Genomic DNA, 27,926 nt, shown 5'->3' with positions numbered 1-27,926 from the left:
TGACTCCAAGAGAAATGACGAACATGAAGGAACAAAATGAGCTCGAAAGACTGCTTCTAAGTTAGCTCTATTGCGCCTAAGTAAAGAACGGTCCCACTAATACAGTAGAATTTTTGCGTGGTTTATTACTATGCGGGAAAGGCAACGTTTTACTATATTAAGTGAGCGAAAAGTTTCGCTTCAAGAAGTATAATCCAACGTTTCGTCAAGCTGGAACGCATAAAAAAGGCCTCCCTTTAAGAAATCTGATGAGTGTCCTATTAGCACTGATGAGTGTGAGTATTAGCATTGTGGGATTCAATGCGTCCACTGTTCAAAGGCAAAATTGGACTAGATTAGAAAATAAAACTCCAAGGTAAATAATGAACATGGGCCGAAAAAATGAGCTTAAAGAAAGCCATGAAGTGAACAGTATTTAGCTTAAGTTAAACGGCGTGTCAATACTACAGGAAAACAATATCTTCCAAAACAGCAAAGTTTTGTCAACAAAATCACATGAATATACTCGCCTCTTTTGAGAATAACCAGTTCTTTTATTCCATTGCTGATTTTTTCGTTCGTCTTACACCGAAAAGTGAGCGAAACGTTTCACTTTAAGAGGAAAAAAACAACGTTTCGTCCTGCCGGATCGGAGTATCAGTCAAATGATTTGACTTCAATATTCTGATAAGTGTCCCGCCGAACAAACACTAGGCACGGGGACATTAGCATTGTAGGATTTCGTACGGACGGACGGACGGTCGGACGGAAGTAAGGTCATAACCAAACCAAAGTTTCTCGCATTCACGGGTTACCGAGTTCTGTTACCAAGATCTGCGCCTTCGGCGCGCGCAGAGCTCTGCTATGAAAACCATTGAGGTTTGTATCAAAACAAGGAGACCTCCAGCCTCGCTTCCAATCCAAGGTCACTAAGCACACAACTGTCAAATGGCCCATTACGGTTTAGGTAAACAATAAAAATGATCGTAACCATGTTTATTCGCCGCTTGTTGTTTTCTGTTTCTCAGTAAAATCAAATAGTTTTGCGTGAGCTTCAAACGTCGGAATTATTTTTCACTATTCTCATCTGTACTATTACTACTTCTCCGGCAGTTGAGTTATTTTGTTGCTTTCAATCTCCCTGTGGACACCAAGAAGTAAACAATTGCATAAGCAGAACCTATTTTCCTACTTTGTAGAACTGTCACCAGAATTAATTTGTATGTAGTTACAATAACTAAATTTCCTCTTGCAGAGTTTACATTATTCATCATTGACAAATATAGAAAGTTACTAGACAACAGAAATAATGAAATCCTACAACCATGACAACTTGTACGAAAATACTTACAACTGAGATAGACTGGTCAGTCTGGAAAATAACTTCTCCGGCAGTTGAGTTATTTTGTTGTTTTCAAGATACCTGTGGACACCAAGAAGTAAACAAATGCATAGTCAGAACCAATTTTCCTACTTTGTAGAACTGTCACCAGAATTAATTTGTATGTAGTTACAATAACTAAATTTCCTCTTGCTGAGTTTACATTATTAATCATTGACAAATATAGAAATTTACTAGACAACAAAAATAATAAAATCTCACAACCACGACAACTTGTACAAAAATACTTACAACCGAGATAGACTGGTCAGTCCGGAAAATAACTTCTCCGGCAGTTGAGTTATTTTGTTTCTTCCAAGATCCCTGTGGACACAAAGAAGTAAACAAATGCATAAGCAGAACCAATTTTCCTACTTTGTAGAACTGTCACCAGAATTAATTTGTATGTAGTTACAGTAACTAAATTTTCTCTTGCTGAGTTTACATTATTCATCATTGACAAATATAGAAATTTACAAGACAACAGAAATAATAAAACCCCACGTCCATGACAACTTGTACGAAAATACTTACAACCAATATAGTTTGGTCTGTCCGGAAAATAACTTCTGCGGCAATTGAGTTATTTTGTTGCTTTTAAGCTGCCTGTGGACACCAACAAATAAACAAATGCAAAAGCAGAACCAATTTTCCTACGTTGTAGAACTGTCAACAGAATTAATTTGTATGTAGTTACAATAACTAAATTTCCTCTTGCTGAGTTTACATTATTCATCATTGACAAATATAGAAATTTACAAGACAACAGAAATAATAAAATCCCACAACCATGACAACTTGTACGAAAATACTTACAACAAAGATAGACTGTTCTGTCCGGAAAATAACTTCTCCGGCAGTTGAGTTATTTTGTTGCTGTCAAGATCCCTGTGGACACCAAAAAGTAAACAAATGCATAAGCAGAACCAATTTTCTTACCTTGTAGAACTGTCACCAGAATAAATTTCTATGTAATTACGAAAATACTTACAACGAAGATAGACTGGTCAGTCCGGAAAGTAACTTCTCCGGCAGTTGAGTTATTTTGTTGCCTTGAAGATCTCTGTGGACACCAAGAAGTAAACAAATGCATAAACAGAACCAATTTTCTTACTTTGTAGAACTGTCACCAGAATTAATTTGTATTTAGTTACAATAACTAAATTTCCTCTTGCTGAGTTTACATTATTCATCATTGACAAATATAGAAATTTAAAAGACAACAGAAAAAATCAAATCCCACGTCCATCACAACTTGTACGAAAATACTTACAACAAATATAGTCTGGTCAGTCCGGAAAGTAACTTCTCCGGCAGTTGAGTTATTTTGTTGCTTTCAAGATACCTGTGGACACCAAGAAGTAAACAATTGCATAAGCAGAACCAATTTTCCTATTTTGTAGAACTGTCACCAGAATTAATTTATATGTAGTTACAGTAACTAAATTTTCTCTTGCTGAGTTTACATTATTCATCATTGACAAACATAGAAATTTACTAGACAACAAAAATAATAAAACCCCACAACAATGACAACTTGTATGAAAATACTTACAACCAAGATAGACTGGTCAGTCTGGAAAATAACTTCTCCGGCAGTTGAGTTATTTTGTTGCTTTCAAGATCCCTGTGGACACCAAGAAGTAAACAATTGCATAGGCAGAACCACATTTCCTACTTTGTAGAACTGTCACCAGAATTAATTTGTATGTAGTTACAATAACTAAATTTCCTCTTGCTGAGTTTACATTATTCATCATTGACAAATATAGAAAGTTACTAAACAACAGAAATAATGAAATGCTGCAACCATGACAACTTGTACGAAAATACTTACAGCTGAGATAGACTGGTCAGTCCGGAAAATAACTTCTGCGGCAGTTGAGTTATTTTGTTTCTTCCAAGATCCCTGTGGACACCAAAAAGTAAACAAATGCATAGGCAGAACCAATTTTCCCGCTTTGAAGAACTGTCACACGAGTTAATCTGTATCTACTTACAATAACTAAATTTCCTCTTGCTGAGTTTACATTATTCATCATTGACAAATATAGAAAGTTACTAAACAACAGAAATAATCAAATCCGACAACCATGACAACTTGTACGAAAATACTTACAACTGAGATAGACTGGTCAGTCCCGAAAATAACTTCTCCGGCAGTTGAGTTATTTTGTTGTTTTCAAGATCCCTGTGGACACCAAGAAGAAACCAAATGCATAAGCAGAACCAATATTCCTACTTTGTAGAGCTGTCACCAGAATTAATTTGTATGTAGTTACAATAATCAAATTTCCTCTTGCTGAGTTTCTATTATTCATCATTGACAAATATAGAAATTTACTACACAACAGAAATAATCAAATCCGACAACCATGACAACTTGTACGAAAATACTTACAACTGAGATAGACTGGTCAGTCCCGAAAATAACTTCTCCGGCAGTTGAGTTATTTTGTTGTTTTCAAGATCCCTGTGGACACCAAGAAGTAAACAAATGCATAAGCAGAACCAATTTTCCTACTTTGTAGAACTGTCACCAGAATTAATTTGTATGTAGTTACAATAACTAAATATTCTCTTGCTGAGTTTACATTATTCATTATTGACAAATATAGAAATTTACAAGACAACAGAAATAATAAAATCCCACAACCATGACAACTTGTACAAAAATACTTACAACCGAGATAGACTGGTCAGTCCGGAAAATAACTTCTCCGGCAGTTGAGTTATTTTGTTGTTTTCAAGATCCCTGTGGACACCAAGAAGTAAACAAATGCATAAGCAGAACCAATTTTCCTACTTTGTAGAACTTTCACCGGAATTAATTTGTATGTAGTTACAATAACTAAATATTCTCTTGCTGAGTTTACATTATTCATCATTGACAAATATAGAAATTTACAAGACAACAGAAATAATAAAATCCCACAACCATGACAACTTGTACAAAAATACTTACAACCGAGATAGACTGGTCAGTCCGGAAAAAAACTTCTGCGGCAGTTGAGTTATTTTGTTGCTTTTAAGATGCCTGTGGACACCAAGAAGTAAACAAATGCATAAGCAGAACCAGTTTTCTTACCTTGTAGAACTGTCACCAGAATCAATTTGTATGTAGTTACAATAACTAAATTTTCTCTTCTTAAGCTTACATTATTTATCATTGACAAATACAGAAATTTACTAGACAACAGAAATAAACAAATCCCATAACCATGACAACTTGTACGAAAATACTTACAACCAAGATAGACTGGTTAGTCCGGAAAATAACTTCTCTGGCAGTTGAGTTATTTTGTTGCTTTCAAGATCCCTGTGGACACCAAAAAGTAAACAAATGCATAATCAGAACCAATTTTTCCGTTTTGAAGAACTGTCACACGAGTTAATTTGTATGTACTTACAATAACTAAATTTCCTCTTGTTGAGTTTACATCATCCATCATTGACAAATATAGAAATTTACAAGACAACAGAAATAAACAAATACCACAACCATGAAAAAACTTACAACGTCTCCAGACCTTTCAGTCGAGTATGTAGTAACAACAACTAATATGCCTCTTGTTGAGTTTCATCATTCATCATTGACAATGGTAGAAATTTTTAAGGCAACAGAAATAAACAATATCCACGACCCTGACAACTTGTACGAAAGACTACACGTTATATAGACTGTTTAGTCCAGAAAATAATTTTTCCGGCAGCTGAGTTTTTTCTTTGCTTTCAAGCTTTCTTTGGACACCAAGAAGTAAATAAATCCATAGTCAGAACCTATTTTCCCGCTTTTAAGAACTGTCACCAGAGTTAATTTGTATGTATTTACAATAACTAACTTTCGTCTTGTTGAGTTCACATCTTCATCATTGACAAATATAGAAATTTTCAAGGCAACAGAAATAAACAAAATACCACAACCCTGACAACTTGTATAAAAAAACTTACAACGTCACCAGACTTGTCAGTCCAGAAAATAACTTTTCCGGTAGTTGAGTTATTTTGTTGCTTCCAAGCTCCCTGTGGACACCATAAAAAAATTAATAATCAGAACCAATTTTTCCGCTTTGAAGAACTGGCGCAAGAATTAAGAGTGAATGTGAGTAAAAATTCGAAGAAAATTAAAGAAAATGTGGCCACGGTCAAAAAATCGATTTCGCTCATATTTTGTCAGTTTGAAAGCCTAGGTAAGTATGTAAAGGATGTAAGGTTATCTTTTTTAAATATTTCATATAATGGCAGAAAACCATGAAGAACGGTTACCCTACTGGAAGCTTGGATTTCACCTCGAGAGTATTATGGCTCGGATGGATAGACCAATTTTATTCATGTATTCAAATAGATTTAGGGGTCACCTAAAGCGGTTTTAAGCGTAAGTTGATATGACATGCGGTTGATATAGGGTAGGGTTTAATGAGATGCAAGCCATCTAGGCATAAGACGGATTTAATGAGATGCAAATGTATGTATGATTTGGAGTTTAGTATATAAAGTGTACTGTGCTCTGGTGGTATGGTCCCGCCCGACCAGCCGGGTGGTATCGCAAATATATAGGGAAAGAACAATGGATAAGTTGAGAACCAATGAGAAGCCACTGCCGTCACGGTCAAACAAGCTCAACCTAGAAAAAACCGGACTAAACCAGTTTTAAACAGAATTAAAATTCAAAATGATCTCCTTGATATCGGAGACAAGACAAACCTGTCAAACCGGTTTTTTATCCCTTTCACTGTTCAAATTAGTAGCACCCTGAAACGGACACGAGACAATATTTTGTATCAACATCATTAATTTTATTGAATAAACATGATGAGATATTACAATCAAATTCCAAAGAGAACGATTGTGCTGAATTTTACATGAAATCAGTCACTTTATCGATTCTGCCAAATTGTCTCTGAAGCTTGGGTCTTTGCAGCTGTTTCCCATATGTTGTCGTCATGTCCACCTCAGTTTCTCTTGGCTTGTACACCGGAAGCTCCCTTTGAGAATATGCGTCCACGGGCATTTCATCACCCCATTGAAAATGTCCGCACATTTCCTTTCTTGTACATGTAAAGTAAGGCCTGAGCGGATTCTTTGCTGATCTTGACACCCTTAACGTGGGCGTGTCCATGTGCTTGCACAGTAGTTGCTTACCACCTTCACATACTTTGTACTCAGGGATCACACGCTCACACACGCATTGTTGATAGCCATGGATACTCTCTTCAGGGCAGAAGAACGGACATTCTTTCCAATTTGAACACCGAATGTAAGCTATACCAAAAGCGGGTTTGATCACTTCGAGGTCTTGGAGGCAGATTCCACATTTTGAGTAACTCATCTTGGAAGTGTTCCTTGGGAGCAGTCAGTTGAAAGTGATGTGTGATGATCGAAGTCACGGTCACTTTATTCAGTTTTTAAAAACCGGTTCTTTCAAATGTAATAAAACCAGCTTACCACCTGTCAGCCTCATCAACGTCGTTAATCATCAAGTCTAACCAGTACCAACAGGTTTTGCAAAACTGGTCAGGTTGCAGAAGCACTTTCTCAATGTGTTTCCGCTCTTCATGTGGTTGTGTGTTATCGATCCAGTCTTGTTCATACGGCGCCACTGCATCCAACACATTGTGCCACAACCAATAAACATCACTGCGATATTTATCCAAAGCTGCTTCCTTCAAACATGACGTCGCGTTTTGATGATCATGCAATGAAAGCGGTTCCTTTTTAAAAATGTCCTCATACACCAAGAACGCAAAACAGATCCAGTACGCTTCCTTTATTCTCTCATCGTCACAAGAGTTGCTTTTATTTTCAAAGATGTTTGGTGCCAGGATCCGGACTCAATAACCATAGCAAGCATATCCTTGTGTTTTATATCTTTCTCTTTGAGTAAACAAGTTTTTCCAGTTTAGTACGGTTCCCATTGTGTAGTGCTTCGTAATCTTGCGACCAAGGGTGTTCTTGCCTTCTAACGACGTTTTCCTGTTTTACGCCTAGAAGTTGGTGGTGTATCCATCATGAGTACACGCGCTGATTTTTCAGTTGAAACGGAAGGCGGTGTTTCGGTTGGGATGGGAATTTTTGACCCTTTAGTACTGAGAGGAGTACCCCTCAATGGTCTAGAGGCTTTGGTAGATTTTGTCTCTGGTTTGGGGGTAGACTCCTTAGCAGGTAATAGCTCTGACTTGCGCATTACTACTGTTGATTTTACCGTCGATTCACTTTTCATCTGTTTTGTCAAACCTTAATACCTTTGCAAAAGTTGATCCAACAATAGCACTTTTTGATCTTCAGGTAATAATGAGTCCATGATCTGCCTCATGTCTTGATATAAACGTGTCAAAGTGGGAAGCTGAGCTGGTGCAGTTAACCGGTGTTCTGTTTCCATACTTTGCAATAAATGTTCAGGTACCATCACCATCTTTTGCGCGTGCTTCATTTGAACACTTTTCCTAACAACTCGGTAGCAAGAGGAGCAATCAAACTAGCAAGGGCAGACAAGAATCCTCCCTTTTGATTCAACACTGCCTATTTCCACTTAAGACTTGGTCTCTTGCGAGTCAAATAGAGGAGCTTTGACTTGCGAGGCTTCAACCTTTTTAATGATGAATTCGGTATCACAATGTTGCCTTTAATGAGATTTAGAGCGATTTCACCAATGGCTTCCATTTGCCCTTTGTTTGCATGTGCTGTCATGTCTTTCCGCTGTTTTCCATTACTCTTGAAACAAGTTCAAAGAAAGGGTAAATGTTGTAAGACTCTTGACTGTTTGGATACTCTCACGCGATTTCTATTTACACCTTTAGATCGGGTGTTGGTACCAGGGCGTAACACCATATTGCCACCACGTTGATTTTTTCTTGTCCCTTTTGCTGTGCGAAGTGACCTGAAGGAAGTCATCACGTTAACTGAAATCCGCCAGTGTTGGCTCCTCTCTTTTATGACATTTCTTGTCTACGTAAATCACGGGATAAGAATGTGATGTTGGTAATAACCTTGTCCGTAACCGTTGAATATTTCGTGTACGAGGACGTAAATCCAATACAAGATAACCGAATGGGTTTGACGACGCATCTTGAAATTTTTCCCATACGTAAGGTACATTTCCTGCGAATGCCTGCGGAGCCAACGTTTAAAAACCCAGCGTATCGCGAGGGTTGTTAAAAAGCAATGATGCAGTGGGCATTCAGAGAGATACTTCGCGAAAACTTTCCAGGTGGAAAAAGGTTCTGTGTCAAATAAATACAGGTTACATCACAGTGATCAGACGCCTTAGTAAACAGATCGAGAATACGTTCGTCATCGCTGCAATTTCTCATTAAGTCATCCAGTAGGAGTATTCCTGGTCAGCAGTTTGCAGGAAATAAACTAGAAATATGTTTGGGAATACCCTCTACATATGTCACTTGAGCTGTCATGTTCCTAAAACATTCTTGCCATTGTCCATAGCAATATATAATTTTACGAATAGGCCGTTTAAATAAAGAGTCCGCTTGTTCAAGTAACTGTTTCGTAAACGTCGTCTTTCCACACTGACTTAGCCCTGCTATCATAATACTGCTTGGACATTTGAATTGGGACACCTTCTCGCAATGAAAAGCAGCAACGTTGTGATATCTTGTTGATCGATGTTCCTTTTTAAAGTGATATATCAAAGATGCGCACACATCATTCATTTTAACATCAACAAAACTTTATTTATTGATTACGCCAACATTTGAAGGATTTAAAAGCTTGCTTATCAAATTGTGAGACGTGTTCATTCCTAAAATTCGTTAACGACTGTATATAGGTTTGTACAAATTGTGCTACTTGTGAATCGTTCCATTGTGAATCATATCGCAGAAATTTATTTTGAATAGCGTTTAAATCCACATTTCGTGCTCGATGAAGTAAGTAAAACAGGCAACAGTCTCCACACACATCTGAGGTTACGTCTTGCATCGGTTTGTCATTGTAATATCCATCCATACCATAGGTCTCAGGAGGAAATCCATAGCTGTCAAAGAATTCGCTTTCTTGAGGCGATACAAAGTACATCGCAATCCAATGCGTTCCAGGTTGATCATGAGGATCTGTATTTGCAATCATTGCTGTAGGATACGTATCGATGATTGGTAACTTGTCACTTGGAAACACTCCTTTCATGATAGGTGCTAGGACAGGATCGTGCATTGACGCTTGCCATAATTCTTGAGTTGTATGCATCTTCAAGCACCTTCAGACAGATCGTTTACCACGCGTCTATTGCAGTCAACCTCCAAATGATTTTGGAATTCTGCGTATACGATTAAATTTAAAACCTCTGGTGTCGGCGCTCCAAATTTCAGATACAAATTGAAGTTACCGCCGCGATGGGGAATCAGGTGGTCTGGGTGGCCACTACCCGCAGGAGTGGTATTCAAGCGGAATAAGCCGTATTCACCTTCCCAATCTTCTCTGTCAATATCAACACCATGACCACAGTTCATATCACCACTGCCTGAGAAGAGTGTATTGTACTCATCGATCCTCTTTCCACCTGCCAAATCTATCACTGAATAAGGGATTTCTTTACCATTGGCCGTCAGTCGTACTGTATTCACGTCAAACAGCTGAAAATTGAAAGGATTTCTTGCCAAGCTACCACTGTAGGCATCATTTCGTACCATTCCAAATATGATGCATTGAGGAATAAGTCCGTTGAAGAGATCCGTCTCGGTATGATTCAGCACTCCCCTGGGGATAATTCTAGCGTGTGTTGGGGTCCTTGTCAGCGTGTAGATAGCAGGTAGGGCTATTTGTCCTGACCGTCCTTGCATGATACCAACACGCACTAGTTTAGTACTGTCAGCTACGCGTACTGTGCGGACTCTGAGGATGCTTGACATTATGCTTATCTTGCAATCATTGGCCTCTTCTCCACTCATGAGAACAAATTCATCGCTGTTTAGATCAATCTTGATTTTGATCTCTATGTTGTCCAGCAGCAGCTTATTGGTGTTGAACAGATCACACAGGGGTACTCCAACCAATCCTACTTCACCACCAGCATTAGTAGATGCACCCCTCTTCTTGAGTCCCCAGTTATTGTCAGAAGTGTTATCTACTACATCCATATGTCCTCCAAAGACACTTATGTCTTCTTTTCCTCGTTGGAAAAAGGGGATGACTTGTTGTTGATAAGGGTAAAATTGATGATTCATAGGAAGCAACATCTTAGAGAATTGCACGACGCCGAAAATAAAGTGTTACTCGTACAGTGCCAAACGCAAATGGTACCAGATGGCCAGTGTCACTTCTTATAATGATAACCACGTAAGAAAATACAGATATAAGTGGGAGTCTTTATTTCCTCTGCCACCATATCCCCAGGTTGACCACGAGGTACTTTGGTTCGAAGTATATTCGCTTGTACATCCCCCACTACAAGGGACTCTATTAGGTCAGAGTAGATGTACATAGTCTGAAATGAATGTCTGCTTAACATACCCCAGACCAATTCATCGTCTCGTCGCACAGTGGTGGTAGTAGCGGTAAGTGTCACACTCTGGTTCTTATTCAGTTGGACAACAGTGGGAAGACTGATCTGATAAAGAGCCGGTACCCGATTATGATGGTTCAAGTATCCTTATGCCCGAGCTAAATTCTTGGGCAACGTTACTTGAAACGTTGGAGGTAACTTGAATTCGTAGTAATGTTGAGCTTTGGAGTAAATGTAGAAGCAGTCACTTCCACCGATGCGCTTGATCCTTTTTCCACTTTTCAGATAAACATCTGGAAATGCACTCTGGAGTCCTGTCACCATACCATTGACCAAGTCATCAACTGTTCGATAAATGCCACTTGGTAGATAGATGGGTAGGGTCCATGGTGAGTCGCTGTTACATCTTAACAGGTAAGACAGTTGCTGACTTTGCACATTTTTCCAAGTATGTGGGTAAATGATGTGTGTCATTGCCACTTCCCAGTCCTCACTTAAGTGTTGTTGATTTAGAAGTTGCATCTTAAACTTGGCAGGTTTGTTTTCAGGGTATTGAGCTGTGCTTGCGTCACTGGTTACAACGATGTAAAAACTGTTACTCATCTTGTACGCCGTCTAAAGTGAAGTTTCACGTTTACGATACCACCTTGGAATGAAAGCAGCTTTCCACAACCACTTGTTAAGTAGATTTCAACGGTCTGAAATGTTTTGGTTCGTAAAGGAAAATAACTGATGTGCGTCGCTTCTTCCATTAGCGTGTCACGAAATCTACCGTGTGGTACCATTTCATATAGCAAATGCAACTGTTTTTCACCCACTTAATGTGGCTCTATGAGATTGGTTTGCACTTGCACTACTCTGTGTGTGCAGCGACATAAAGAAACGGTTAAAGGAATTAAGAATGTCTCGGGAAATGTGAATGAGTAACGAAGCGGTAACGCACACCATTCATAACCATAACTAGGAATCTGTCCAAGGGTAGAATAGATCTTCAATGCAAACATGGTGCTTTCTCGGACTTTGTTTTCTTGGGTTATCCAGCCAAGAGCTTTAGCCACAGGCTTAGCCACGAACATCCATTCCTCTTGAGTTGAAAAGGTAATGTGCCATTCATCATCCACGGCAATGTGAAGGATTAGCCTTTGCACACATTGCAGCATGCCTTCTATCACGTCCAGTGCTGAACGATATCTTCCCACAGGTAGAGTTAATGCGGAACAGATGATCTGAACTTTCGGTCACTTTCTGTAACTCAGCCTCGTAAAATGTTCCTCTAATCAGCTCACCACCTGCCTCCTTCAAACGATACACGGGTGGGTTTCGTGACAGTCTCTTTGCCACGGTAAATGATTCCTCTGTCCAAGACGGAAGATATCCCTTCTGAAAGACACGTTTGTACTTACTGATCTTGACGTGGTCTCCCACCTTGAATTTATATCTTATAATCGAGGCCTGTTTACCATACAAGGTTCTCCACACTGTCACATCTGCGGGTTTCATTTTTATACTACGATGTATGCTCTGATTTTAGTTCTTATTCGCTAAATTGTCTAAGTTGTCCAGGTAATGATACGAGCTGCTCATAGTAAATAACCGCCATAGAAGATGTTTAAAGGTCCTGTTGAATCGTTCAACTATTTGCGCCTTCGTCTCGTTGTATGTGACAAAATGACGAACATCACGATTCTTGAGAAATGTTTGAAAGCTACAGTTCATGAATTCCGTCCATGCATCTGTCTGCAACCTTTCCGGCTTACGTCCTTGTTTAAATATGCTTGTAAAGGCCGCTACCAAAGCCGAAGCAGACTTAGATTTCAATGGAACCACCCATGCATACTTGGATAGGACATCAATGCAAGTTAACAAGTATTTGTGACCACGATTCCAGCGACTCAAATTATGAAGATCTGCCAGATCCGCTTGCGATTGTCCATCCAAACCGTTGACAAATACTCTATTGCGACGAAAGCGTTTTCGTGCTGGTTTGTGGAGAGTGTAGCCAGGTTGTTGCTGCAACCACCGAACAACTTGCAGGCGGGTTACTCCATACTGACGTGCGTCTCAATACAACTTTTGCACTCCACGTAACGCAGAAAGGCGATCAAATTCATAATACAGTTTCTCTAGTAAACGATTCGCGTGACGGATGGTATTCTTCTTCTGCGTTCCCCTCTTCGTGTTCTTCTGTCGCATCTCGTAAATCGATGTGTACTTGACCACGCAACATGCAACTAAATAGCGCAGCCTATGACATATATCATTTAAAGCCAGGGTAGGAGTTGAACTTGCACAAAGACGACTTGTAGCACTGCCCATGGTTGTCTTACGAATGACCAATGTAACTTTTTCCGTCCGTCTTTTATCCTTTTCCTTAACATTAGCCAAGGAGCCTTTATTATTTGTCGAATCATCCCCCAGGGAGTAGGATAATGTGATGGATACGTATCACATAACATTAGGTGAAATGCATATTGTTCTCTCCGAGGTGCGTTGCTTCGAGCCATATAAGCATAAATGCTCAGCAGCCTACCCCAGTGCATTGTACCTATTTCTTTTAAAACATCTAACTAATGGTGAGAGGAAACGATTGGCAAAGAGGTACGTTGTACAAGTGTTGTTTGAGCGCAGCCACGCACCAGGAAAAAATACAGTCTGTTCATGTTCACTGTTCAATGTGTAATGAGTTGTAGATGACCTCCAAACCTCCCCTTATAGCCATCCCTATCCTCCACAGCGTCACTATTTCAGATTGCAGGCTCAAGTATGGAACTGCAGAGTCAGCGGTAACCATATGGCAATGTTGTGAAACCGTGAATAACTCGTTTGTCATAAACGAGTTTGTACCTGTTCTTTAAGTTAACTGTATGTATTGTTTTTGTTTTCGCATCTCGTTTGATGAAGTGTGAATTCTCCAGGAAGGTGGGCTGTTCATTAGGGTTCACTTTGCATGTAGTTTTACCATTCTTGGTTTGGTAGGCATAATTCTTTGGGCCCCCGGACACAAAGGTTGTGATGTAAACATCATCGTCCAGTTCATTCGTAAGGTCTCCAAGATAATCACCCAAGGGATGGCATCCAGTCATCTGGTTGGCTAGTAGAGATGACAGAATCTGTGTCAAAGTCAAGGACTCTTGTTTTAAGACGTTCAAGGACAGAATAGAGTTTGAGTCTTGCATGGGCTGTCGTGAAAGCAACAATGACAACATTCGTCTTGTGTGATCCTGATACGAACCCTTCCCCATGCGTGTAGTAAACTTCTATGCACTCATCATTTAAAAAACTGAATGTTTTTCACTTGAGTTGATTGACATGTGAGGAGTCGAAAGTACCGTTCTGGATCCTTGACGAGCTCTACATGAGGCATGTTGTCACGTTCACCAAAATTTTCCCCTTTGAAAGAAGAAAAATAACCATAGTCAGTTTATTGAAGCAAAGTAAAGTAATCATAATTACCATTTTTGAACTGTAAAAGATGATACTTACAAAACGAATTCAACATCAGCTTGGCCAATGAACGTAATTCAGGGTTCTTCTTAATCTTTCCATAGTCCAACTTGATACCTGCTTTCCTTTCATAGTCTTCGATGTACTGTTGTTTTTGAGCTTCTGTCTCACACCAAGAGGGCCACTTACTCGCGTCTTGCTTGATTTTAAGGAAGGTATCGATCTACCCTGTAAAATGCTCGGACGATTTCTGAGGGAAATGCCACACCTCTATCATTCGAACCACGCGGTATCCCCGCTCCAACGCTTTATGAATCTCAATGGAACACCAGGTTCCAGACAGCATACGTTCTTCATCTGCATGTTCGCAGGGTGTCTGTTGTAGGCTCTCAGCACATGTTCTGCAGAGAGGGAACATCAGTTTTCCATTGGCACGGTGGAGCAACACAGGGTGGAACAGAAAGGTGTGTGGAAGGATGTCACACTTGATCAGCCCAAAGAACTCACGGGGTGAACGGTTGATTAAGGCTTCACTTGTTAAAATCTCAGGATGCTGGATCGGTATTTCGCAATACTTATTTTTCCAAGGGTACAATGATGTAAAGTCCACGTAATGGATCTTCTTGTTCTCATCTACTTCCTTGTGGAGACAGATAGCATTTGTACCTCCACCGAAAAACGCATGCCGGGGCTCTAAGGGCGTGTCAAACTTGAGACTTTCAACAAAAGATTTGATCTCGGGGTTGGTGGCTACTTCTTGCTTGAATTCACATTCCCATTTTTCTTCTACTCGGAATCCAAGCTTCTTCAAACGCTCAACTTTGCAAATGGTACCTTCCAGGAGATCTTCCATACTTGTGTCACTCACTGGGTTCACTGTGTCGGATAGGTAACACTTACGACAACCATGCCAAAGGCACCCCATAAATTCGTAGTGATCTTCTTAGTGGGATCATAACCGTCAACATAGCTGTTATCAATCCGTTGTTCACCACCATTCAGAGTATGCAAAATTCGGTCACCCGACTGATGGTGGATCCATGCCAACCACTGGAGGGCCATGACGATAGCACCTTGGTGGGTTCCATCCAACAACCACGTACCGAATTGGTCAACGCAATTATCTCCTTTAAAGACCATCTCGAACCCTGTTTCATCTTGTACGATGAGCAGATTGGCGATATGTCTCCCCTCGTCTCAGCGTGATTCTATGTCAAAGAATAAATATTCCTGCCCTTCCTCTTCTTCTCTGTCTTCGTCTTCAACTTCATCGCTTGTCATCACTTCAGAAATTCGTCTTCTTTTTCTTTGCCCTTTGTTATTTTTCTTCCGTTTTGACTGTGCTTCATGTGCTTCACCTGAATCTTCTTCTTGATTGGCAATCGGTTTCATATAGCATCGGTGCCTATTTGGGTCAACAAACTCTTCACAATTCCAGCACATCTTTTTTCCACACATGTGATCTTCTGGTTTCCTTTTTTGGTGCGACAAGACTTTGTTACATTTTTTACATTTGTAGAACTTTTGACAGACAGATTGGCCCTCTTTGTTGGGTCGGCAGTGGTTGGCATAGCATTCATCTCCAGCGAACATTCTGTGACAGGCTCCACACTCTCGCCAGGGTGCTCTCTGGGTAATCCCTTGACATCCCTCAGTAAAGCAACATTTGCATACCTTACTACAACGGTGTTTCGTTTTGGTACCATATCCTTTCCTGCATTCCAAACACCACTAGCTTCTTCACAAGAAGCTAGAGACAGAAGTGATGACGTCAAAGTGATTTTCGTGATGATACAGGTAAATTTGTTTTTCTCGGAGTGGTCCTTCGTAGACAATGGCGTTGAAATGTTTGGCAGACAGGACAATGATTTGGTAATCTTCAATCACGTTTTGAAATTGTTCCACTTCTGTTAACCCACAGAGACCCTCTGCGACACCAGCCTTTCGATGCAATCGTTGAGCGAGGAGTTGCTGTTGTTTGCGTCCTTGACGAATTGAAACCAATTTGGGATGTTTCTCTTGTCGAGCGATATCAGTCACTAAAGCACGGGCGAGACACAGAAAATCGTTGTTTTTGATGCGAAGGACAGAATGTTTGCTGTCTAGGAACTTAGACAATTTGAATCCATAGTGTTTCCTCTTGCGCGAGGCACTCCGCCTTGTGGCATACCTACATGAACTACATGTACTTGCATACCATCTTGAAGGTTGACCTGTTCGTTGGATTGTAAGACGCGCTGTACTTCGCCCAAAATCCTTTCTGCGTTCAATTCATAGCGTGGCATAAAGGGTAATGAGATGGGATATTGCAGAGAACGACTTTGGAGTACAAAACGTACAAGATCAATGTCGGCCTTACCTGACGTCATCTCGTCTACATGGGAATCGAAAATGTTGCCAAGCTGATCAAGTAACGGGAGTTCCTCAGATTGCGGATTCAAGGTAAGGAGATAGTTAGTAGCGGTGGTATTAAATTTCTGTACGTTTCGGGAGGCCACTTCACGCAGGGTATAGTACTGTCCAGAGGTCCACAGATTGTTTACAGCCCCGACCTGCTCCTCAGCCAACAAAAATTATGCGTCTTCCAACTGTGAACAAAAGAAAGGTTACCGTAAGTTATATCAGAGAACTCAAATTGCATAATAATCAGTAGTTGTACTTGCAGGAACATGGAACAGTAACGTTATCGCATAATTATCAGAACTGTTACTTGCAGAAAAGTAGTGCAGTAACGTCATGGTATAAAAATCAGTAGTTGTACTTGCAGGAACATGGAACAGTAACGTTATGGCATAAATGTCAAAACTGTTACTTGTAGAAAAATAGTGCAGTAACGTTATGGTATAATAATCAGTAGTTGCACTTGCAGAAAAATATAACACCAAGTACCTGTGTTAACGTTAAAGAAATGTTCTTACTTCATTCTCCAGCAAATAATCGTACAAATCGAACGCGTCATTCATTTCCTTTTCCCACTGTTCCATAGACTCAACCATTTCGTCATCCGTCAATTCATTGGTCAGGGTTGAGATGTCATCTTGCGTTTCATTTTCAGGTAATGGCAAATTTTCAAAAAGTTCGGGATGCATGGATTCCAGTTCTGCCAAGGCCTCTTAAACCACATCAAACTGAAGTTACGGTGACCTAGTACCATTGGAGGATACTTGTAAATCGTCCAAGAGTTCAGTATCAGAAGAGTCTGTTAATTCCTGTACAAGCTCGTTGAACCAGTGATTGGAAACGCCAGCTCCTGCAATCAATCGTTCTTTCGTTTTGTGGACATTTTTTTCTTCTCTAAACAGAGAGTTTATAAATCGGTCGTGAAATGGAACCATGAGATGCTGTTCCACATTGGGAGATAAAGTCATCAATTCTTTTCGCCATCTCTTAATTATTTCACTTTTATTCACAGAGGTGGTGGCTTGTACTGCAAAGGTATCGACATCTTCAGTGGTAACAGGGCTGTCAGCTATGCGAATCAGTCTCGTCCACGCTTCGTCTTCGTACGTAGCCCAGAAGATTTCGAGAATGTCATCACGCATGTGTAGCTTACTTCTCTTTCTTTTGTTGATATGACATTCATGTAAGGCTTGCTTTCGTTGTCGTTGGATTATTTGACATTCCGAAGCGCGGCCAACAACCTCGCTCTCTTCAGTTAACGGGTATGATTCCACCTCTTCAATACAGCGCTTAGTCCCTTTGGTTGTATTAAACACGGCTTGAGAAACATTATCCTTGGATCGTACTTGCTTTGACATCTTGTCTCGCCTCTCAGGTTTCACTGTAACACACACTGCATGAGTCCCTCCTCTTATTAACAGGTTGCAGACGTCCCAGAGAAAAGGAGGATGGAAATCCACCAATCATATTTTGCATTATCAGCTGCTTTATTCTTCTTTAACTTGTTTAACTTGACAAACTTGTTTTTTATTGCCTGTTTAGCGTTTTCTTCTTTGTACTGCAAAAAGCTGAGTCAGCAAAATAACCATTGTTAGAATCACATTTGTATGCAAGAACAGATACTCGCTTCTGACTTGCGTTTAAGGTTAACCGGTTTTTTTTTTTTTGCTCCTCCAACCAATGCGAACCGGAATAAAATAACCTATCAGGTTTTAGAGTTAAATCGGAACTAAAATCGCACTCAGCAAACTTGAATTTGCACTGTGCACAAATCGAAAGACATTGATGAGAAGAAGTTAAAGTAAGAGAAAAAAAACCTCAAGAAAATCAGAAGCTGATGTATCAAAGATTACTGTGAGATTTGTAAACTTCTTGATGTATGTTAGTTACCTTCTCGGTTTGCAGTAGTTTCTTCATTTTCAAAGAGAGTATTGAATGCGGTTACTTGCACATTCTTTACGAGTAAAATGTTCTGTAGAAGACGCGAATGCGTGGAATCGTTTGGAATCGAAAACTTTATGCGTACTGAAGCGGTTTTGTTAATTGTTATGTTCTCAATGATGTTTGCGAGGAACGACGCTGTTTTAAGTTGACAACGTAGTTTATTAGTTCTGCACGTGGGAGTTCGTTATTCGAACGAAGTGAAATCGCTTCTTCTTACTGCTCTAAGAAATTCGCGCTTTCAATTGCACCGTTTTACTTTATGTTTTACGAGCCAAACAAAACTAAGCATGTTGTTTATTTCAATTTTACTTTAGGTTTTACGAACAAACATAACTAAATTTGTTCGTTTCTCAAAGTTTTGTGTGCATACGACGCTGTTCATTTCTCAAAGAAAGATCAGAGCGCGCGTAAATATGTTCGAAAACTTTATGCGTACTGAAACGGTTTTGTTTATTGTTATGTTCTCAATGATGTTTGCGAGGACGACGCTGTTTTAAGTTGACACCGTAGTTTATTAGTTTTGCGCGTGGGAGTTCGTTATTCGAACGAAGTGAAATCGCTTCTTCTTACTGCTCTAAGAAATTCGCGCTTTCAATTGCGTCGTTTTACTTTAGGTTTTGCGAACCAAACAAAACTGAACTTGTTGTTTATTTCTCAAAGTTTTGTGTACATACGACGCGGTTCATTTCTCAAAGAAAGAACAGAGCGCGCGTAAACGGCAAACTTCTCTCTCTCTTCTTCTAGTTGTTTCTCAAACATTTTGACTAGTCGCATTTGGTTTGCGTTATTACAGTTACGTGAAATCGATTTCACGGATGTTTGAGGGTATTGTCAAAAAGCCAAAATTATTCAGAGCGCACCATTTTGATTTGAATATGTTAACCATTCATTCTGAAGGAGTTCGCCTATATATTTATAGTTTCAATGTGAATTGAATGTTACTTTCTTTAAATATAAATGCAGTTCTATTCGCGTTATATTTTTCTTTTAAAGCGTTCCTCTTTGGAAGACATTTTAGACTGTTTCTTAGCAGTCATGTGGTGATAAAGTCAATTTCGTTAACATAACTTTAGCTTCATGCTTAATTATAAAGCCGGGTTCACAAAACTAATCAATTACGTTTTTTGTTTTCTTTACAATTGTTTGGCACTCACCTATTGTTGCAAAGCGAACAACATGACTTTTGTTTGAATATAAGAAGTCCGTTGTGAAGTGCAAATAGTTTGGTAGAGTGAATCATCTATAGTAAACGCAAGGACATGTTTTCGCTTTCCTTTTGCTGTCAACATTTTCCTTCTGGAAAATTAGTTTAGAGAAATGATACTAATTTAAAGTGGGTTTAACAAAGAAGATTTTTTTGCGTTCTTTTGAATTGTTTAGGACTCGCGTATTGCTACCAAGCGAACAACATAACTTAAGTTCAATGTAAATAGTCCGCAGGTTGTAACGTGCGGATAATTTTGTAAAGTAGATCGTGTATAGTGAACGCACGAATCTGCTTTCGCGTTCCTTCTGCTGTCAACATTTTCTTTTCCGGAAAATTAGTTTAGAGAAACGAGGGTAACGCGGCAGCGAAATCGGTTGAACGAAAACAACGCAAACTGTGTATATTTTTTAGTTATTTATATTTTGTTTAGTAAATAAATCAGCAATAGTGCAAGCGGCGGCAATTGATTTATGTTTGCACTGTTTAAGTGAACAAAAAACGTAGACACAATTTGTGGTAAGACTACCGCTCTGTTTTATGACTTAGAGTTAAGAATCCGCTCATAAACCCTGTAGTTTAATCCTTTGACGCAAGTGTCCAGTCAGCTGTTCTCAAAACACGGGAAAAGACCCAAGTTTAAGAGACAATTTGCTAGAATGGATAAAGTGACTGATGTCATGTAACATTCAGGACATCATTCTCTTTGGAACGTGTTTGTAATAATTGATCATGTTTTTCAATAAAATTATTCGAGTTTATATGAAATATTGTCTCGTGTCCATTTCTGGGTGTTACAGCTAACTGACTGCTAATTTGAACAGAGACGGATTAAAAAACCGGTTTGACAGGTTTGTCTAGTCTGTGATATTAAGGAGACGATTTTGAATTTTAATAGTGTTCAAAACTGGTTTGGCCTGGTTTTTCTAGTCTAACAACCTGTTTCAACTTGTTTGACCGTGACGTCAGTGGCTTCTCATTGGTTCTCGCCGTCTTCATTGTTGTTTCCCTATATATTTGCGATACCACCCGGCTGGTTGGGCGGAACCGTACCACCAGAGCACAGTACACTTAATATACTAAACTCCAAATCATACATACACTTGCATCTCATTAAATCCGTCTTATACCTAGATGGCTTGCATCTCATTTAACCCTTCCCTATATCAACCGCATGTCATATCAACTTACGCTTAAAACCGGTTCAGGTGACCCCTGAATCTATTTGAATACATGAATAAAATTGGTCCATCCATCCGACCCATACTACTCTCGAGAGAACTCGAAATTTTTCACTTTTCAGTTTCTCCCTTAACAGACGTTTACATAGCTGCAAAACTTCCTTTACTATAATTTAACACAATGATTCTTCCTCAGTCAAAATCTAGCAATAATTTTCATCTCTGCTCGTTTGTAAGCGAACTGAGCTCGGATGAAGTAGACATACCATTCTCTATCACGCAAAAGTCTAAAATAATCCAAATTCAGCGAGAAAAAAAGCTGACCGACAGTTTCTCAAATCCTCTGATACTTTGACAAAAGACAGTTCAGTCATTGATTTTTAGGTGTACGAATTTAAATCTTTAGGATTCAGCAGAACTTTTGCACGAACTCCGATCAAAGTTTGACAAAATTACAATTCAGCGCCATTGAAATCTACAACTCCACACAACAAGGCGAAATAGAATAAAGTGGCTTCTCGGACAAAGATTGTATAAAAAAGGCTTTAAACTATTTTTTACCCTTGAAACGTTTAAAAAATATATTGATGTTAAATATTGTCTACACGGGTACAACAAACCAAAAAACACGAAAATAACCACGAGATAAAATTAAATGGCACTCGCTCCCTTATCTGCAGTGTCACGCAAGAACGACTTGACCACGATATAAACAAATAGATATTTACATCCCTTGATTTAAAACAAGTCATACTTTAAAATATCTGATGTGCCAGATTTATTCATTTGCTGAATAAATAGAAAATAACCTGATATCAATACAACCTGAAACACTTACGAGAGAAGCTTTATCATCCTTCGATAGCCAATCGGAAGTAACTGTTCCCACGAAAAGCAAATATTGCATCGTTCTCTAAATACACAAATCTACCTATCCATATCTCCGAAACTTTTAAACCAGAGTTTATTGTAGGGCAATTTCACAGACATACAAAACAACGGTGTCTTGTTCGTTTTTGGCTATTGTCGGTGGGTTTTGCCGCGCAGACGAATACACTAGCTCCTCAACTTCCGTCACGCAGTGTAACAAGCATGCAAAACATTACAACTAAGACCTTGAAAATTTTCCGGAGTTGGAACAAAAGTAGAATTGATTTTGGCAAGAATGCGTGCTTTCGAAAGGCGACGAAATTATTGGAAATGACTATCTGTCCAGCTTATCCTCATAGTTAAAAAGTAATTTTTGCACCATCCCGGAAGTCAGTTTCGGGTCACTATGAAGCAGCTGTGGAAAGGAGTATATTTTTATCCCAATCCATGAAGTTTACCATCCCTTTTTTTCTGTTTATATCTTTCTAAAGGAATTTTTTTTGCGAAGCTGTAATGAACTATTTTAAACAAAAACCGGAATATTGGCTTATATAATTAAAGCGCAATCCATAATACAAGGGAGTCATGATATAAAGGTTGTTATAATAATTGGATTGGACAACAGAATAGAGAGATAAGTAACAAAATGACCTTCACTAACATTAATCAATATATTCCGTCGCTCAAATAAATGATTTCTTTCATATATGGTCATATATTTTGGTATTACCAGAATGAAGAGAGAACAAAACTTATTGGATACAGTTTCTGCTTGGTAGTACGCCTTACAACTGGTTATTACCTGAGCCAACTGGGACGTGCTGTTTTAAAAATTCTAATAACTTCATAGATTAGCAAAAAAATATATTCCTTTTCCAATGCGGCTTCTTTCCACAGCTGCTTTAAAGTGACCCGAAACAACCTCCGGTATGGAGCAAAAATTACTTTTATGCTAAACCTGGCACGATTAACAGGGCAGACAGCCCTCTCCAATAAATTTGTTGGCTTTTGAAACAAAAAAAAAAACGATTTCTTGCCAAAATCAATTCTACTTCTGTTTCAACTCTGGCCGAGAAATTAATTTATTCTATTACGTCTTGTTGTGTGGAGTTGATTTTAAATCTCTTCAATTGTCTTAAGATAACAATTATAAAAATTATGTCACCCAGAATGTCTTAAAACACGCTTTACCATGCCATAACAAGTTGCTATTGAAGCTTAGTGGGTATGTATCTCGTATTTAACACAAGTAATGGTTATGAAAGGAGCCTTGACCGGGCCAAGCCGCAGGTATTTAATTATAGAAGTTGAATTGTCAATATTGTATAGTCTGTGCGACAAGCTCAAAAACACCAGTGCGTGTGCTTTATATTTGCAACTACAGGACTAAAAGGGTCAATGAAATATCATACCTCGTTCAGACAAATTATGCAGCCTGAAAACTAAGAGTTTGATGTCTTCATATTCATGAAATTAAATCACTACGTCATTAACAAATAAAGCAATTTAGGGGACGGCAGAAATAAACAAATCCCACAACCACGACAAATTGTACGAAAAAAATTACAATTCTATCAGACTTGTCAGTCCGGAAAATAAATGTTTCGGTAGTTGGGTTATTTTGTTGCTTTGAAGTTCCCTGTGGACACCAAAAAGTAAACAAATGTATAATCAGAACCAATGTTCCCGCTTTGAAGAATTGTCACAAGAATTAACTTGTATGTAGTTACAATAGCTAGATTTCGTCTTGTTGAGTTTACATCATTCATAATTGACAAATAAAGAAATTTTCAAGGCAACAGAAAAAAACAAATTCCACAACGCTGACAACTTGTACGAAAAAACTTACAACGTTGCCAGACTTGTCAGTCCATAAAATAACTTTTCCGGCAGTTGAGTTATTTTGTTGCTTCCAAGAGACCTGTGGACACCAAAAAGTAAACAAATGCATGATTAGAACCAATATTCCCGCTTTGGAGAACTGTCACCGGAATTAATTTGTATGTACTTAATTACAATAACTAAATTTTCTGTTATTGAGTTTACGTCATTCATCATTGACAAATATTGAAATTTTCAAGGAAACAGAAATAAAGATATCCCACAACCATGATAACTTGTACGAAATAGCTTACAATTTTATCAGACTTGTCAGTTCGGAAAATAAATTTTCCGGCAGTTGAGTTATTTTGTTGCTTTGAATAAACAGGTTAATGAAATACCCTACCTGGTTCAGACAAATTATGCAGCCAGCTAGTCAAGAGTATGATGTCAAGAAATTACAGCATTTTCTCATTGACAAATATAGTAATTTACAATACAACAGAAATAAACAAATCCCACAGCCATAACAACTAATGTACGAAAAAGCATTCAACGTCAGTCCGGGAAATAAATTTTCCGCAAGTTGAATTATTTTACTACCTCCAAGTAACCTGTGTACATCAAGAAGTAAACAAATGCATAATCTGAATTAATTTTCCCGCTTTGAAGAACTGTCACAAGAATTAATTTTTATGCAGTTACAATAACTAAATTTATTTTAAAGGAGCCATGAAAGTAATGGTGTTTCCGTCAGTAAAATACCAACATAGAGTTAAGCGATGTGTACCTAAGGGCACTGCACGAGGCCGGGCTAACAAGTACCCGAGGTGAGATCAACACACCAAAATAATATTGTTTAAACGAACCGTTATTATGTACTATAAAGGGAGGACTAGCTCAACCCGGAGTTGATCCCGGTCAAGTTATGTTAATCAGACAAAGGACTGGTGTCTTAATCGTCCGCGGGTTCATTTAAAAATGCAGAAAACAATGAGGAAACTCGTGTCAATAATTATTAGATTATGATCGCAACATCGGCAATAGTGCCGATGACCTTTTACTGTTTTCAGGTGCAAGGGTTGTTGTTGCTAATATACCCTCTTAACCCTTGTTTGATGGTTTATGTTACTTTTTTTCTGACGAAAAGTCCAGGCGAAATGTCCTTGCTGGGACGTTGGACTTTCTTTACTACCAGTTTGTGCCAATTGGACTTTTTTAGCTCCGAAATTCTGTGCTTCTTTGGCACCTTCCACTTACTATTTCTCTGTTAGACTTAAGCTACTTTCCGTGAGTTTACATCAAATTATTCATTGAAAAATACAGAAATTTACCAAACAACAGGAATAAAACAATTAAAAAGCTCTTAAAACTTGTCCAAAGAAACTTACAGCTTCATCAGACTTGTAGACTTATAATCTTAATACAAAACTTACAATCTCTGCACACTTGTTAGTCCTGAAAATACTTTTTCCGGCAGTTCAGCTATCCTGTTGCTTCCAAGTAGCCTGTGGAATCAAAGAAGTAAAAAAGGATAAAATTACAGCCAATTTCCCAGCTCTGAAATACTGTCATAGTAATTAGATAAATTTACTATACTCAGTGGTCCCATCACTCACGTATAAAAAGAGATGAGACAAAATGAACAATACCATTCTGTCGATCTGGCGAAGAGGTACAGTTGCAAACGGCTGCACCTTCGAGCCACTCAAGCAGCTGCCTTTGTGCAGCCGCCACTGCCTCTGCCTCCACAAAACAAAGTGGAGCCTTCTAATCCAAACGTTCCAAACGACGCAGGCGACCACTTTTGAGGCTTTTTTAATGTTTCATCTTACTCTAGTGTCGCACACGTGTTTTTGCGTATCGTATTCTTATTGCGGCTTTAAGTTTGTTTACAGTTCATGCTATGTCCCGCTTCAAAACATATAGCTTTGTACCTTGGCTGACAATTTTAAGTTGATTCTTTCTTTATTATTTATATTATATTATGTACTTCAGACAAATTATGCAGCCAGCTAGTCAAGAGTATGATGTCATGAAATTACATCATTTTCTCATTGACAAATATAGTAATTTACAATACAACAGAAATAAACAACTCCCACAACTATAACAACTAATGTACGAAAAAGCATTCAACGTCAGTCCGGGAAATAAATTTTCCGCAAGTTGAGTTATTTTACTACTTCCAAGTAACCTGTGTACATCAAGAAGTAAACAAATGCATAATCTGAATTAATTTTCCCGCTTTGAAGAACTATCACAAGAATTAATTTTTATGCAGAGTAAGAGTAATTAATCCACTTACATTTATTTTTAATCACTCAATAACTACAGATATAATACCTAATCAGCTAAAAATCTCAGTAGTTTCTCCGGTCTATAAAAGAAGTGATAAGGACGTATTTTAAAACTACAGACCAATTGCAGTCCTTCCTTGTGTCTGTAAAGATCTTAAACGACCTATGTGCAGGAGATTACTATCTTTTTTAAACAAACATCATATTCTCTCTGATCATCAGTATGGCTTCCAAGCAAAGCGCTCTACTCAACAAACAATTATAGAACTTGTCGATAAGATTACATCAGCAATAGAAAAGAACGAATATACAATTGGTATATTTCTAGATTTATCAAAAGCGTTTGACACAGTTGATCATGAAATCTTAATCAGTAAATTGGAACACTACGGAACAAGAGGAACACTGTTATCATGGTTTAAAAATTATCTAATAAATAGACAACAAATGGTTAAGTATAACAATGTATTATCAAAACCTAACACAATAAGATGCGGAGTCCCACAAGGATCTGTATTAGGGCCACTATTGTTCGTTATATATAAATGGCATTCATAAAAGTTGTAATTTATTTCATTATATTCTGTTTGCAGATCACACAAATCTTTTCTTTAAGCACAAAAATGTAAATCAACTATTGCAAATTGCTAATGAAAAAATTAGTAAAGTATCCGATTGGTTATGCTCAAACAAACTAACCCTAAATAACAGTAAAACGACTTTTATGATTTTTAAGACAAAGGGAAAAAATTAGATATGCACTTAGGCGTTAAAATCAATCAACGAGAAATAGAGCAGGTAAAATGGACAAAATTCCTAGGTGTTAGGATTGATGATAAAATGACTTGGAAAAATCACATTCACTACATTAGTAATGAGACATTATAAATTATCTGGTATTATAGCCAAATTATAAGAAACTATGTAAACAAAATTACTTTAAAAAATGTTTACTTTACAATGATATATCCATATTTTACCAATTGTAATATTGTATGGGGTAGTAATTATGCATCCAGACTAAAAACTCTTCACAAGGTACAGAAAAAAATTATTCGTCTCATGACTTTCTCAAGATACCAAGACTCAACTACTACATTGTTCAAACAACTAAAAATACTAGACATATTCCAGCTTAATACTTTCCTAACCAGTCTTTTTATGTACTCACAAAGAGCAGGCATGTTACCAAATACTTTTAAAAACTATTTTGTACAAAACAAACAATTTAATCAGATCAAGATCTTCAGCAAAGTTACATATTCGGTATACCAGAACAAATTATGGAAAATATATCAGGTTATATAAATTGAAAAACATTTCTCGAAAACTTGTGTAATACATGGGTTTGCCTATTTTTCCAACCAAAAGTATCATTTGTCTTAGCTTTCATCGAGAAAATAGCTTGGATAAATGAAATGACAAATTCTGCGAGCGTCTTTGGTCGTCAAATCAAAGTGCTCAAGTTAGTTAGTTTTCACCTTCCACCCCGCGAGCACTATCGCAAAAGGTTATCTAAAAACTGTTAGATGGTGAAAAATGATGTGCGACGTCGGTTTTCGTCTGTGTAAATCAATATCAAGGTAAAATGACCATTTTCGTAGTTCTAAGTAATGTTTAGTTTAAATTGCGAAGCCTAGGAATGCACGCAACATAATATCAGTTGATAAATCATTATCGACAAACAACTTGAGGAAAACTTTATGATAAATACAGGAAACTCAATATCTTGAAGTACTTCTTACCTCAGTCGAAGTCATCTGTATGAGATAATTGGAACATTTTAGCAGATTTAGTCGATGCGTATACGGAACATTCATTCAAATTTAAAACTGTTGCCTAGTTACACTATAACAGCGAGGCACAGGCTTCCCACGTATTTGTTACGCACTTTGCCTGGTGTTACACTCTGCCTTTCCCTCATACAGTCGAACCTCTCCTTGCAACC

At 38.3% G+C, this 27,926-nt stretch overlaps 4 protein-coding genes across 4 annotated transcripts in view; all 4 read right to left on the bottom strand.

Moving 5' to 3' along the window:
• The window catches only part of LOC146448612 (uncharacterized), a gene marked incomplete at its 5' end in the record, with an annotated part of 123,245 nt that overhangs the window by 70,871 nt on the left and 24,448 nt on the right, over positions 1–27,926 (bottom strand). The window contains 7 exons of the mRNA XM_085102419.1: positions 1,613–1,684; positions 2,352–2,423; positions 2,634–2,705; positions 2,916–2,987; positions 5,312–5,383; positions 23,707–23,778; positions 25,115–25,186. Coding sequence (XP_084958545.1) covers positions 1,613–1,684; positions 2,352–2,423; positions 2,634–2,705; positions 2,916–2,987; positions 5,312–5,383; positions 23,707–23,778; positions 25,115–25,186 — 504 coding nt within the window. The remainder of the gene's footprint in view (positions 1–1,612; positions 1,685–2,351; positions 2,424–2,633; positions 2,706–2,915; positions 2,988–5,311; positions 5,384–23,706; positions 23,779–25,114; positions 25,187–27,926) is intronic.
• Positions 4,043–18,804, bottom strand: LOC146448613 (uncharacterized). The gene is made up of 2 exons (XM_085102420.1): positions 16,742–18,804; positions 4,043–4,115 (listed from the first exon to the last, which is right to left on the bottom strand). Exon 1 carries the CDS (start codon positions 18,014–18,016, stop codon positions 17,393–17,395), a length of 624 nt encoding a protein of 207 aa, XP_084958546.1. The 5' UTR covers positions 18,017–18,804; the 3' UTR covers positions 4,043–4,115; positions 16,742–17,392.
• On the bottom strand, positions 9,105–10,548 carry LOC146448615 (uncharacterized). Its single transcript, XM_085102423.1, has one exon. It carries the CDS (start codon positions 10,546–10,548, stop codon positions 9,562–9,564), a length of 987 nt encoding a protein of 328 aa, XP_084958549.1. The 3' UTR covers positions 9,105–9,561.
• LOC146448614 (uncharacterized) lies at positions 10,677–11,866 on the bottom strand. Its single transcript, XM_085102422.1, has one exon. It carries the CDS (start codon positions 11,415–11,417, stop codon positions 10,962–10,964), a length of 456 nt encoding a protein of 151 aa, XP_084958548.1. The 5' UTR covers positions 11,418–11,866; the 3' UTR covers positions 10,677–10,961.

This window comes from Pavona decussata, unplaced genomic scaffold, assembly GCF_977016875.1.
Source record: "Pavona decussata unplaced genomic scaffold, jaPavDecu1.1 SCAFFOLD_856, whole genome shotgun sequence".
Taxonomy (NCBI): Eukaryota; Metazoa; Cnidaria; class Anthozoa; order Scleractinia; family Agariciidae; genus Pavona; species Pavona decussata.
This window is presented reverse-complemented; position numbering and strand designations above follow the sequence as displayed.

Excerpts from the sequence above, each read along its gene's own strand:
- LOC146448614 (XM_085102422.1), bottom strand. The coding sequence starts at position 11,417 with ATGAGTAACAGTTTTTACATCGTTGTAACCAGTGACGCAAGCACAGCT.
- LOC146448615 (XM_085102423.1), bottom strand. The coding sequence starts at position 10,548 with ATGTTGCTTCCTATGAATCATCAATTTTACCCTTATCAACAACAAGTC.
- LOC146448613 (XM_085102420.1), bottom strand. The coding sequence starts at position 18,016 with ATGTCAAAGCAAGTACGATCCAAGGATAATGTTTCTCAAGCCGTGTTT.